We start from the raw sequence: 12,325 nt of genomic DNA, 5'->3' as shown, positions 1-12,325 counted from the left end.
TATCCCTTGATCCCTTTAGCCTCAAGAAATATATCCAACTCTTTCTTGAATATATTTAATGAACTGGCCTCCACCACCCTCTGTGGCAGAGAATTCCACAGGTTCACCACTCTCTGGGTGAAGAAATTCCTCCTCATTTCAGTCCTAAATGGCTTACCCCTTATCCTTGGACTATGACCCCTGGTTCTGGACTCCCCGGCCATCCGAAACATCCTTCCTGCATCTAGTCTGTCCAGACCTGACAGAATTTTATAGGTTTCGATGAGATCCCCTCTCAATCTTCTAAACTCCAGTGAGTATAAGCCCAATCGACACAATCTCTCCTCATACGTCATTCCTGCCATCCCAGGTATCAGCCTGGTGAATCTTCGCTGCACTCCCTCCATGGCAAGAACGTCCTTCCTCAGGTAAGGTGACCAAAACTGCACACAATACTCAAGGTGCGGTCTCACCAAGGCCCTGTACAACTGTAGCAAGACATCCTTGTTCCTGTACTCGAACCCTCTTGCTACGAAGGCCAATATACCATTTGCCTTCTTAACCGCCTGCTGCACCTGCATGCTTACCTTCAGCGACTGGTGCACAATAACACCCAGGTCTCTTTGCACTTACCCTTCTCCCAATCTATTGCCATTCAAATAATAATCTGCCTTCCTATACTTCATGGAATTCTCTGCTTCATCAACAGTTTGATGCAGAGAATTCCACATTCGAACCACCCTCTGTGTAAAGACATGTCTTTCTAACCTCTCTCTGTGATTATCCTGAAATTGTCCCTCCTTGTTATCTTCTCAACCAGTGGAGACAATCTATCCCTGTTTACCTTATCATAACCTTTCATAATCCTGAAGATCTCTATCAGGTCACCTCTTAAACCTTCTCAGCGTCAGTGAACAAAGCCCTCACTTCTCAAGTGTCTCTTTATAACTGTAACCCCTCATGCCTGACAACATCCTAGTGAACTCACTCTGCAGCTTTTCCATTACTTTCACATCCTTCCCGTAATGAGTGCCAAAAACTATAAACAACACAACTGTGGCCTAATTAAGGTCTGGTAAAAATTCAACATTACCTTCTTGCTTTTGTATTCTGTGCTTTTAGACACAAAACAAGAATTGCATTTGTTTTTATTCATGGTCTTATCTACTTGCATTGCCACCTTTAATGACCCTTGTATATGCACAGAAAAATCTCTCTACTCCATTTAAGATCATACCACTAAGGTGTACGTTCTTCGCCTACTCTTACTTTCCAAGTCTATTAATTCATGTTTATCTATATTCAACCGCAACTGCCACCCATCTGCCCATCTTTTTCACCTATCTCGGTCCTACCGCAATCCTTACAATCCAGATCATAATTTGATACTCCGAAAATTAGGTGTCATCGGCAAATTTCAATATTGTTCCTTCAGATTCCTACATTACAACAGTGACTATGCTTGAAAAGTACTTCATTGGCTGTAAAGCGCTTTGGGACGTCCTGAGGTTGTGAAAGGTGTTGTGTATGTAATATGTGTGCTACTTTGAACCTATGGACAGGACTGCACTACTTGTTGGGCGTAGTGATACGCAGTACCACTCCTGGCCATAGGGGTATAAATAGTACTGTGGGTACTGATCTCCCCTCAGTTCCCGCCTGTGGGCATGAAGTAAAGACCTATGTATAGTCCCTACCTCCAACCAGTAAAGACCTGTTTGAGTTATACGTTTAAGTCTTTGTGTTAATTGTTCAATACAATACACATACTTAACACTGGCGACGAGTCAGGTTCGTACCCTGCGGCAGTTGAAGAGAGGTTTCAAACATCACCACCCCACTAGAAGCGACAGGCTTTAGGACTCTGAAGCCTCCATCAGCGACTGAGCACTGGAGTGCAGCAAACATCCTGACAGCTTCCAGCGACTGACAGAAGTCTTTCTGCAGTTTCCTTGTTCAACCTAGGTGGTGGGGTAAGCCGTGCAGTGTTGGCTGCAAAGACAGGGCTGGGGAAGTTGGAGAAGATAAGGGCGATCGCAATCCCTGATAAGAGCCGCGGTGAAACGCGCGAGCGGGTAAGCCAGAGCCCGGGAGGGAGCGAGCAAGAGCCGCGCGAGCGGGTGAGCCAGAGGCCGGGACCCGCTTCAAGTGCGAGGCGCAGCGCGGGCCAGCGATCGGAACCAAAGATAAGGGCCGCACTCGGGGGCTGAAGGGAGACGGCGTCGGGGGACGGGTGAAGACCGCCAAGCGCGGGAAAACCGCCATTTTGTGGGCAGAGGACGACGGCAAGAGCGGGAAGCCGCCATCTTTGATAACAAGTAAACAAAATAAAATCTGAGAAATTGCAAATCTACAATGCCTAAACACGGGAATATTAGCACCTTTGATAGTGACCTCGAAGATTGGGCCATATATGTTGAAAGAGTAAAAAATTATTGTAAGGCCAATAAAATTCATGACCAAGATAAAGCTCTAACATTATTAAATTTAATGGGTGCGAAGACATACGGGCAATTGAAACACCTGTTATCACCAGATGAACCGGCGGATAAGACGTTCGATGAGATTGTTACTGTCCTGAAAGATCATCTAAACCCCACGCCGCTGATGCTAGCGGAATGATTTAAATTTTACGACAGAAGGCAGCTACAGCATGAAAGCAATGCTGATTATTTGCTGGAATTGCGTAAATTAGCGAAATATTGCCAGTTTGGAACGGGACTGACAGAGGCACTTCGAGACAAATTTGTGTGTGGTTTATTTAAACAGGATACACAAAAGCGACTGCTAGAGGAGAATGAGCTGACGCTTGAGAAGGCGGTCACTATGGCAGCAGCACACGAAGCCGCAGCGAGAGGCACGGCAGTAATGCAGCTACGGTCACCGGAGCTCAGTGCACACAAATTGGGTGTGAGTTCTGGCAAATGTTATCGTTGTGGAAAGACAACGCATGATCAGAACCAGTGTTGGTTTAAAAACCAAGAATGTAGAACTTGTGGTAGGCTTGGACATATAGCTAGAGTATGCAGGTCAGGGAAGAAGACCAGCAACAAGAAGTCACCGCAAGGAAAATACGCAAAGGTACACAAGGTGACCGAACAGGAGTCCGATTCAGACGCTAGCAGTAATGAACTGGCTAGCTTAAGCTGTAATGAACTGGCTAGCTTAAGAGTACTCAACGCTGGTAAGGGTGCAGACCTCCAGACAATTTGGGTCACTCTTCAGATAGAAGGAGTCCAAGTAAAACTGGAATTGGACACTGGATCGGCATTGACGGTCATAAATAAGAAAGATTACGGAAAGTTATTCCAACATATTCCCCTACAGGATACGGGGATTATATTGAAAACATACACGGGGCAAAGAGTGTACCCCATCGGGAAAATAGAGGTTGCAGTGGTCCACAAGGGCGAAGACAGTCAAATAATGGACTTATATGTGATATCTGAAGGAGGTTCTCCACTACTAGGACGGGAGTGGATTAGGAAAATGAATATGGACTGGCATTTCCTACAAACAATAACGAGTGAGAACTCGGTGAAGATAGTCGGCCCAGACTCTGGAACGGATGATGGTAAGCCCAACTCAGGTGCAAAAGACAAAGTTTCAGCACAGAATTCCACTGAGCAACAACAACATAGTTTAACTGTGGATTCTGAGTCTGGCAAGTCTACTGATGTGCCCATTTCTGAGGGACACCGGGCTCGAACTCAACTCCATTTCAAACTACAACAGCAATTAGAACAAATGCTTCGCCGTTGTGAGCAAGAGTTGAATGCAACGAAAGAGTTCTTTGATATAGAGTTGGAGAATCTGGAAAGACAACAAAAGCAGCTGATGGAGAAAATGGAGCAGGAGCACACAAAACGTCTGATGTCAGAGGAGTTAACGGTCAGCCAACTCCTGCATATGCTGAAGGACAGGACTCTGAAATGGGAAAAACTTGAACACGAACTTCAATATTCAAACGAAAGGGGTTCGGAGCTCTCAAAGGTTATTGGAAGAGCTGAGGTGGCAACACAGACTGAGATGACTGCAACAGAGCAGCCCTTGGATGCCAAAAGTACGCTGACTCACGTCAATGTAGAACAACAGACCGCTGAAACAGCTGCTCCGGTAGAGGGATTGAATAGTCCGATCAATCAATCTCCAAAAGAAGTTGAAGTAGTAAAATCTCAAATGAGGTCATTAGTAAACGACTTGCTGAAAGCCCAGAAAAAGCTGGATGAAGAGGTACGCATGAAGAAGTCTCTTCAGGAAAGATGTCTGGACTTGGAACAAAAGCTGGCTAACGCCCAGCTGGGTATGGAGGAAATAGAAGACCCTCTCGCTGGCCTAGATCAGGACGACACCGAATATTACTATGTCCTGTCCTGCCCAACTTGTAACTTCGACTCCCACCATACAGAAATCATGGAGGAGCACCGAAAGTCTACGGAACATCGGGAGAAGGTGGCTCTACTACGGAAAAAGGAGGGAGAGAAGGAGGAACTGCGCATGCAGCTGGCAGCTGACAGTGGAGCCCAGAGAGTCTCCAAGAAGCAGAAAAGGAAAAGTCGAAACAGAAGATGACCCATCTGAACCATTATTACCTCTACCAGATCACACACGTGGTCCCTCCGAACGGAGCCAATTCAGTTCGGAAGTTCAAACTGTTAAATCCATGGAAGGACTATTGAATGAGTCACTCCAGCAACGTGAACCGACTCCACCACAGAGATTGAATCTGTGAACTGTTTTCCGCAGAGACTGAATCTGTGATCTGTTTTGACATGAAGTTATCTATGTATCTATGTTATTCTGTTATGTAAACCTGAAGTTATATATGTATATATGTTATTATGTTATGTTAAATGGGGAGATGACTGTAAAGCTAGGAAGGGAGGAATGTTGTGTATGTAATATGTGTGCTACTTTGAACCTATGGACAGGACTGCACTACTTGTTGGGCGTAGTGATACGCAGTACCACTCCTGGCCATAGGGGTATAAATAGTACTGTGGGTACTGATCTCCCCTCAGTTCCCGCCTGTGGGCATGAAGTAAAGACCTATGTATAGTCCCTACCTCCAACCAGTAAAGACCTGTTTGAGTTATACGTTTAAGTCTTTGTGTTAATTGTTCAATACAATACACATACTTAACAAAAGGTGCTATAGAAATGCAAGTCTTTCTTTTTTTTAGATCCTAAGTCCTGATCATTTTTATATACAGTAAATACGAGCAACCCCAGTGTGTCGCTTGTGGAAATTTACTAACCAGATCATTTCCTTTGGAAAAATCTTCCTTTAACCCTACCCTTTGATTTCTTCCCGACATTCATCCCTCTATTCATGTGACCACATTCCGTTTAATTCCATGTGCGGTTCTCTTTGCTAAAAATCTCTTAGTTGGTACCTCATCAAAGACAAAAACAACTAGACATTTCATCCTGGATACAGACTTACAGCTAGAAGAGCAATTGAACTCTGATTGAAGTGAAGCTTGGTTTACTTAACAACAACTTGACTTTGCACTCTTAAAGGGGAACAGCTACATCTTAACAGCAGAATAATACATTGCGCATTAAACGTTATAACGTTCACGCCCTTCCAAAGGAGCCCGTTATCCGACTTAACATTGGAGATCCTCTGGATATAATTTAAAATGTAGTCATCATACTTTACCTAATACTAACGTGGGCCAGCTGGACACGCGAGCTTTGAGTCCTTGGTAAAATATTTGGTGCAAAAACATGATTGTTTCACTGTAGAAGATACAAAAATGCAAATGTAAAGAAAGAGAATAGAAGGTGTAGTGATATAACCTCTCTGTGATTATCTTGAAATTGTCCCTCCTTGTTATCTTCTCAACCAGTGGAGACAATCTATCCCTGTTTAGCTCATCATAACCTTTCATAATCTTGAAGATCTCTATCAGGTCACCTCTTAAACCTTCTCAACGTCAGTGAACAAAGCCCTCACTTCTCAAGTGTCTCTTTATAACTGTAACCCCTCATGCCTGACAACATCCAAGTGAATTTACACCACAACTTTTCCATTACTTTCACATCCTTCCCATAATGGGCGCCCAAAACTATACACAACCCAACACTTCAACTGGCCTAATTAAGGTCTGGTACACGTGCGTCTCAGAAATACCCTAAAGCATTTCACAAATAAAGAATTATTCTGAAGTGCTGTCCACGTCCATTCAGTCTTACGGTGCTTTGGTAAAGTTTGCCTGAATACCTGTTTAGAAATATGCTGCTGACGTCATCATGGGCAATGGGAGGTTTTTTGGAGCTGGCGGCCATCCTGAGAGGTCGGAGGAAGCAGTTCACGAGGATGTGGAGCTGCTGCACATACTCTGCTTCAGCCTCCAGCATGCTGAACACCACCTGGTTCCTCTTCCTCATGCTCTCTGCGTGAGGGGATCGGATGTAGTCCTGAATGATGGTCTTCCACTTCCTTCTGCACAGCCATCCTCGCAAGAAGCTCTGGACCTATTGGGGGGGTGGGGGTGAGGGGTGGTGGGGGGGGTGGGGAGGAGGTGTGGGGTGGGGGGGGGGAGAACACACAGTCAGCCAATCCTCCCAAAAGCCGTGACCCTGTCGGATGGCCACACACTAACCCCGCTCCCGCTGGGGTGGGAGGACTGGGCTATTGGTCATGTCAGTTGTTAGAGAGAAAGACATGCATTTATATAGCGCCATTCACAATCTCGGGACGTTCCAAAGCGTTTTTTAAAAAATATTTGTTTATGGGATATGGGCGTCGCTGGCAAGGCCGGCATTTACTGCCCATCCCCAGTTGCCCCCGAGAAGGTGGTGGTGAGCCACCTTCTTGAAGCGCTGCAGTCCGTGAGATGAAGGTGCGCCCACGGTGCTGACTTTGTCGTAGTGGTTTGGTACAACTGAGTGGTTTGCTCGATAGTTAAGAGTCAACCACATTGCTGTGGGTCTGGAGTCACCTATCGGCCAGACCGGGTAATGACGGCAGATTTCCTTCCCTAAAGGACATTAGTGAACCAAATGGGTTTTTCTGATGATCCGGTAGTTTCATGGTCACTGTTACTGACACTAGCTTTTTATATCCAAATTTATTTAATTAACTGAATTTAGATTCCCCAGCTACCGTACCTCTATGCCACTGAAGTACTTTTTGAAGTATAATCCCACAAACAATGTGATAAATGACCAGATAATCTGTTTTTTAGTAATGTTGGTTGAGGGATGAATATTGGCCAAGGCACCAGGGAGGACTCCCCTGCTCTTTTTCGAAAAATGCCATGGGATCTTTTCCATCTACCTGAGAGAGCAGACAGAGCCTTGGGTTAACATCTCATCCAAAAGACGGCACCTCCGACAGTGCAGCGCTCCCTCAGCACTGCACTACAGTAACAGTCCAGATTTTCGTGCTCAAGTCTCTGGAGTGGGACTTGAACCCACAACCTTCTGACTCAGATGAGAGAGAGCGACCCACTGAGCCACAGCCGACACCTCTAAAGTAGTCAGAGTGGTTAATGTGGGGTAAGGGGTCAAAGGCTACAACAACAATGTGCATTTAGATGGCGCTTAATAAGGTAGAAAAATGTCCCAAAGTGCTTCACAGATGCACAGAATCAAAACAAATGGATTGTGCAGCTTTGATTATATGTTCTGTATATTTGTAGATGTTCCTGTACTATTTTTTTCAAGCCAACAGGCTGGCATTGGACGGCTACAAATACCCCTCCCCAGAAGGAGATCAGCATGAAACAGGCCACTTGTTCAAATTAATAATGAAGATTTAGCAGGTCGTGACAATGAAAGAATCGATGTTTGGCGGGAAGTTCCAAGCGGAGCATTGCATGGTCACGGCATGGACAGTGAATGGTCACTGCATGGACACGGCATGGTCATTGCATGGACACTGCATGGACAGTGAATGGTCACTGCATGGACACTGCATGGACAGTGAATGGTCACTGCATGGACACTGCATGGACAGTGAATGGTCACTGCATGGACACTGCATGGACAGTGAATGGTCACTGTATGGCCACTGCATGGACAGTGAATGGTCACTGAATGGACACTGCATGCTCACTGCATGGACACTGCATGGACAGTGAATGGTCACTGCATGGACAGTGAATGGTCACTGTATGGTCACTGTATGGACACTGTATGGTCACTGCATGGTCACTGCATGGACACGGCATGGACACTGCATGGACAGTGAATGGTCACTGTATGGACACTGTATGGTCACTGCATGGACACGGCATGGACACGGCATGGACACTGCATGGACAGTGAATGGTCACTGTATGGACACTGTATGGTCACTGCATGGACACTATGGACACTGCATGGACACTATGGACACTGGACACTGTATGGTCACTGCATGGACACTGCATGGTCACTGTATGGACACTGTATGGTCACTGCATGGATACTATGGACACTGCATGGACACTATGGACACTGTATGGTCACTGTATGGACACTGCATGGACACTGCATGGACACTGTATGGTCACTGTATGGACACTGTATGGTCACTGTATGGACACTGCATGGACACTGCATGGACACTGCATGGACACTGTATGGTCACTGTATGGACACTGCATGGTCACTGTATGGACACTGTATGGTCACTGCATGGATACTGTATAGACACTGCATGGTCACTGTATGGACACTGCATGGTCACTGTATGGACACTGTATGGTCACTGCATGGATACTGTATGGACACTGTATGGTCACTGTATGGACACTGTATGCTCACTGCATAGACACTGTATGGACACTGTATGCTCACTGCATAGGCACTGTATGGACACTGCATGGACATGGCATGTTCACTGCATGGACATGGCATGTTCACTGCATGGACATGGCATGTTCACTGTATGGACAGTGAAGGGTCACTGCATGGACTGCATGGTCACCCGGGCACATACTAAAAGTAAGAACATGGGCAGAGAGACCCTCCCTACTTCATTCACTGGTTTATATCAGTTTGAGCCTCAACATTAATAGACAGCGTCTTGATATTTTTGACAATGCAACAATTAGGCAACTGGTTAGATCCATATTGAACAAGTCAGTCAATTGCAAGGTGGAGTTTGTGAGTTTCAGGTCTGTAGAGTTGTTGTAAACCGTAATAAATATATTTCTTCAATTTTGGACTTTAACTAAAACCTAAAAGTAGTCCAATATAAGACCTATACAAGCGAGATATGACTGCTGTTAAGCAACAGAAAATGCTGGAAATACTCAGCAGGCCAGGCAGCATACGTGGAGAGAGAAACAGAGTTAACGGTTCAGGTCTGGGACTTTCCATCAGAACATAAAAGGTCATCGACCTGAAACGTTAACTCTGTTTCTCTCTCCATGGATGCTGCCTGACCTGCTGAGCGTTTCCAGCATTTTCTGTTGTTATTTCCGATTTCCAGCCTCCGCAGTATTTTGCTGTTGTGCTGCTGTTAAGCACTTTGGTTAGACAATGGTGACTTTAAAAATTGCTTATTGTTTCCTTTATTCTTCTCACAATGCCTGCGCATCAAGCACTGTCTCAGGTGGGACACTGAGCTGGGGATCTCTCCCAAACTTTCACCATCGACATTGCAGAAGTGGCTGGTGGAGGTGTACGAGTGTCCTTACCGGAAAAATGGCTCCCCCAACCCCGACTTTCGCTCCACCCCTGGGGAGTCCTTTGCCCATCGTCCTCCCCTAGTGGCGTGGACTGCGGGAATCATAAGCACCAATCTGCACTGGTTAACTTGGCACAGCTTGCAGTGGTGCAACACACTGGTATTCAACTAGGGGTGAGGGAACGTGGTAAGATCACAAACGTCTCACTACAAGATAAGTGATGTAATAAAACTCACTACGCACTTGGTTTGAGTATAAAGCAAGGCTTTAATCAACTTGTTTCAGAACATGGAGGTCTAGTTGTACTTCACTAGTTCCTTGTCTTACAAAATGTCCCTGGCAAGCTGGGGCCCACGCCCGAGTATTTATACTACTTGGATGGCGCCACCAGCTGGCCGTCCAGCGTTATTTCATAAGTAGTTTCTTGATGATGAGATTTATAACAATATAAGAACATAAGAAATAGGAGCAGGAGTCGGCCATTCGGCCCCTCGAGCCTGCTCCGCCATTCAATAAGATCATGACTGATCCAATCTTGGCCTCAACGCAACTTTTCCACCTGATCCCCATAACCCTTGACTCCCCTGTAGCTCAAATATCTGTCTATCTCAGCCTTGAATATATTCACTGACTCAGCCTCCACAGCTCTCTGGGGAGGAGAAATCCAAAGATTCACGACCCTCTGAGAGAAGAAATTCCTCCTCATCTCCGTCTTAAATGGGCGACCCCTTATCCTGAGACTGTGCCTCCTGGTTCTGATGTCTTGGTGCTGCTACTCACTCATCCGTAAGTCTGCCGTACCTTTTTGATCTTCCTGATATCAACATCTTCATCGTTCTGTGCCACAGGCTGTGTTAATTGGATGCGTTCGTTGTTTTTAAGCAGTGAAGCGATCTGTTAAGAAAAAGGGAAAGAAAGGAGAGTGAATCCAGTGTTCCCGCTCTGCTGCCAATGAGCTGCACAGGTGTGGGCCGGGGGGTTGCGGCTACCGTGCTGTACACCTAACTCTGACTGAAGTCACAAGTAGGCCAGACCAGGTAAGGACAGCAGCTTCCCTTCCCTGAAGCACATTAGAGAACCAGTTGGGTTTTTATGACAACCCAAAAGCTTTCCTGGCCATTTTGTCAGTTTCACCACGTGCTCTGCTGTGCTTTGAACTCCCGATCTCTGGGTTGCTTGTCCAATACCATCACCGCTTCACTGCTGAGTGTCGTGCAAAGGGATGCTAATATCAGGGACTTCTACACGGTCTAGTGTTCCTTAAACTGGGGGAGATCAGCATGTGGGGAGGGGGGAGGGTTTGGGGGGGGGGGAACCCATTCTAGAATAATCATCATCTCGATGGAGTGGGTTTGATGGGCCGAATGGCCGTCTCATGGCCCAGACTTCCCTGCTTTCTTATAGGATAAACTAAAAATGTTTCCTTGTAGCTAATGCCACTTTTTAATGTCTCTGCTCCCCTCCTGAAGGTGCTGACTCGTGCTACAGCACTGGGGTAAATTCAGTGCCCCCGGTCTCTCAACAGGGAGCCACACTTGAGGAGGGTGGAGGTCTGAGAATAGACCCCAGAGTGCAGAAGCCCCTTCTCCGACCCAGCCGGGCTCTGCCAGCAGAGCGCAGGATCACTGAATCTACCCCACTGTCCCATGGCGAGGGGTCTTCTTCTGGTACCTCCACCAAGTGGTGATCCTTTGTGTGTGAGTCAAGAGTTGGCAGGCTACTTGACAATGGGGGCATCACAGTTGAGCCCACTCTCGTTCCCCCCAACATTCCCACAGGTGCACTTTCCACTGCATAGCAATCGGGAGTGAGGTCCTGACTTAACTCCTGATTGACACCATTCCCTACTGAGATTGTGGAGGAAACCAGGTAACTAAAGCAGCCTTCCCGTCCTTCTCAGTACCTCATTTAATAACCCCGGACAAACCTCTACACCACACTACCCAGAACTGATATCCCTCACATCAATGAGCACAAAAGGAAAAGAACAAACCTGGTCTGTATCTTGTCCTACCTCAGCTTTCAGTCGCTCCACTTCAATCTCTTGGTCTTCGATTTGTTGCCGGAGTCGTTTAGCGACGGTTTTCTCAGTCTCTACAATCTGCAGTAGGTGCAGGTATTTCTGCATCAGGGACTCGTGTTCTGTCGCAAGGTTCCTGTAACTGTTCCAAGAATAAGGCTGTTAACAGATCGAATAAAAGTGAAGGTAGAGTTCGGGTTTCTGATCTCAAATAGAATGGCTACATTGGAACATAGGAATTGCTGGATGCTAAAAGTCCAGGGTCCGTCTAGTTCGCCTTCTCCCATCCTGGTAGTCGCACGATACAACGATAATGGGGTTGTTGACCAATCACAGCGATCAATCTCTATCAATGAGTCTACAACAGACCCAGACATGAGGCGAGGAAAACCCCCAGTGGTGGAGAGCTTTGGGAACCACAGGCTAGTGTCATACAACAACCATTTTGAAACATTGAATGGATTAAAACGGCATAACATACATGTTCCAGGACAATCAGTCCAGATGCAAGACCAGTAGCAACACCTCCTGCCCATGGATTCTCCCTGACAGGGCTCTCACCTGCACTCTGCACGGTGCTCCGAGTGTGATCTGACCAATTTCTATACAAGTTTAACAGAACTTTTCTGCTTTTGAATTCTATCCCTCTAGAAATAAACCCCAGTGCTTGGTTTGCTTCTTTATGGCCTTGTTAACC

At 46.3% G+C, this 12,325-nt stretch overlaps 1 protein-coding gene across 1 annotated transcript in view; it reads right to left on the bottom strand.

Annotated features, from left to right (window-relative positions):
* rasgrf1 (Ras protein specific guanine nucleotide releasing factor 1) overlaps positions 1-12,325 on the bottom strand; it is a 129,677-nt gene that overhangs the window by 59,261 nt on the left and 58,091 nt on the right. Inside the window, exons 3-6 of the mRNA XM_085968376.1 lie at positions 11,623-11,770; positions 10,410-10,502; positions 6,209-6,462; positions 5,645-5,724 (exon numbers count right to left, since the gene is read on the bottom strand). Of these exons, the coding sequence (XP_085824502.1) occupies positions 5,645-5,724; positions 6,209-6,462; positions 10,410-10,502; positions 11,623-11,770 (575 nt within the window). The remainder of the gene's footprint in view (positions 1-5,644; positions 5,725-6,208; positions 6,463-10,409; positions 10,503-11,622; positions 11,771-12,325) is intronic.

This window comes from Somniosus microcephalus, chromosome 27 (assembly GCF_052327205.1).
Source record: "Somniosus microcephalus isolate GS21.2 chromosome 27, FLI_Smic_1.0, whole genome shotgun sequence".
Taxonomy (NCBI): domain Eukaryota; kingdom Metazoa; phylum Chordata; class Chondrichthyes; order Squaliformes; family Somniosidae; genus Somniosus; species Somniosus microcephalus.
This window is presented reverse-complemented; position numbering and strand designations above follow the sequence as displayed.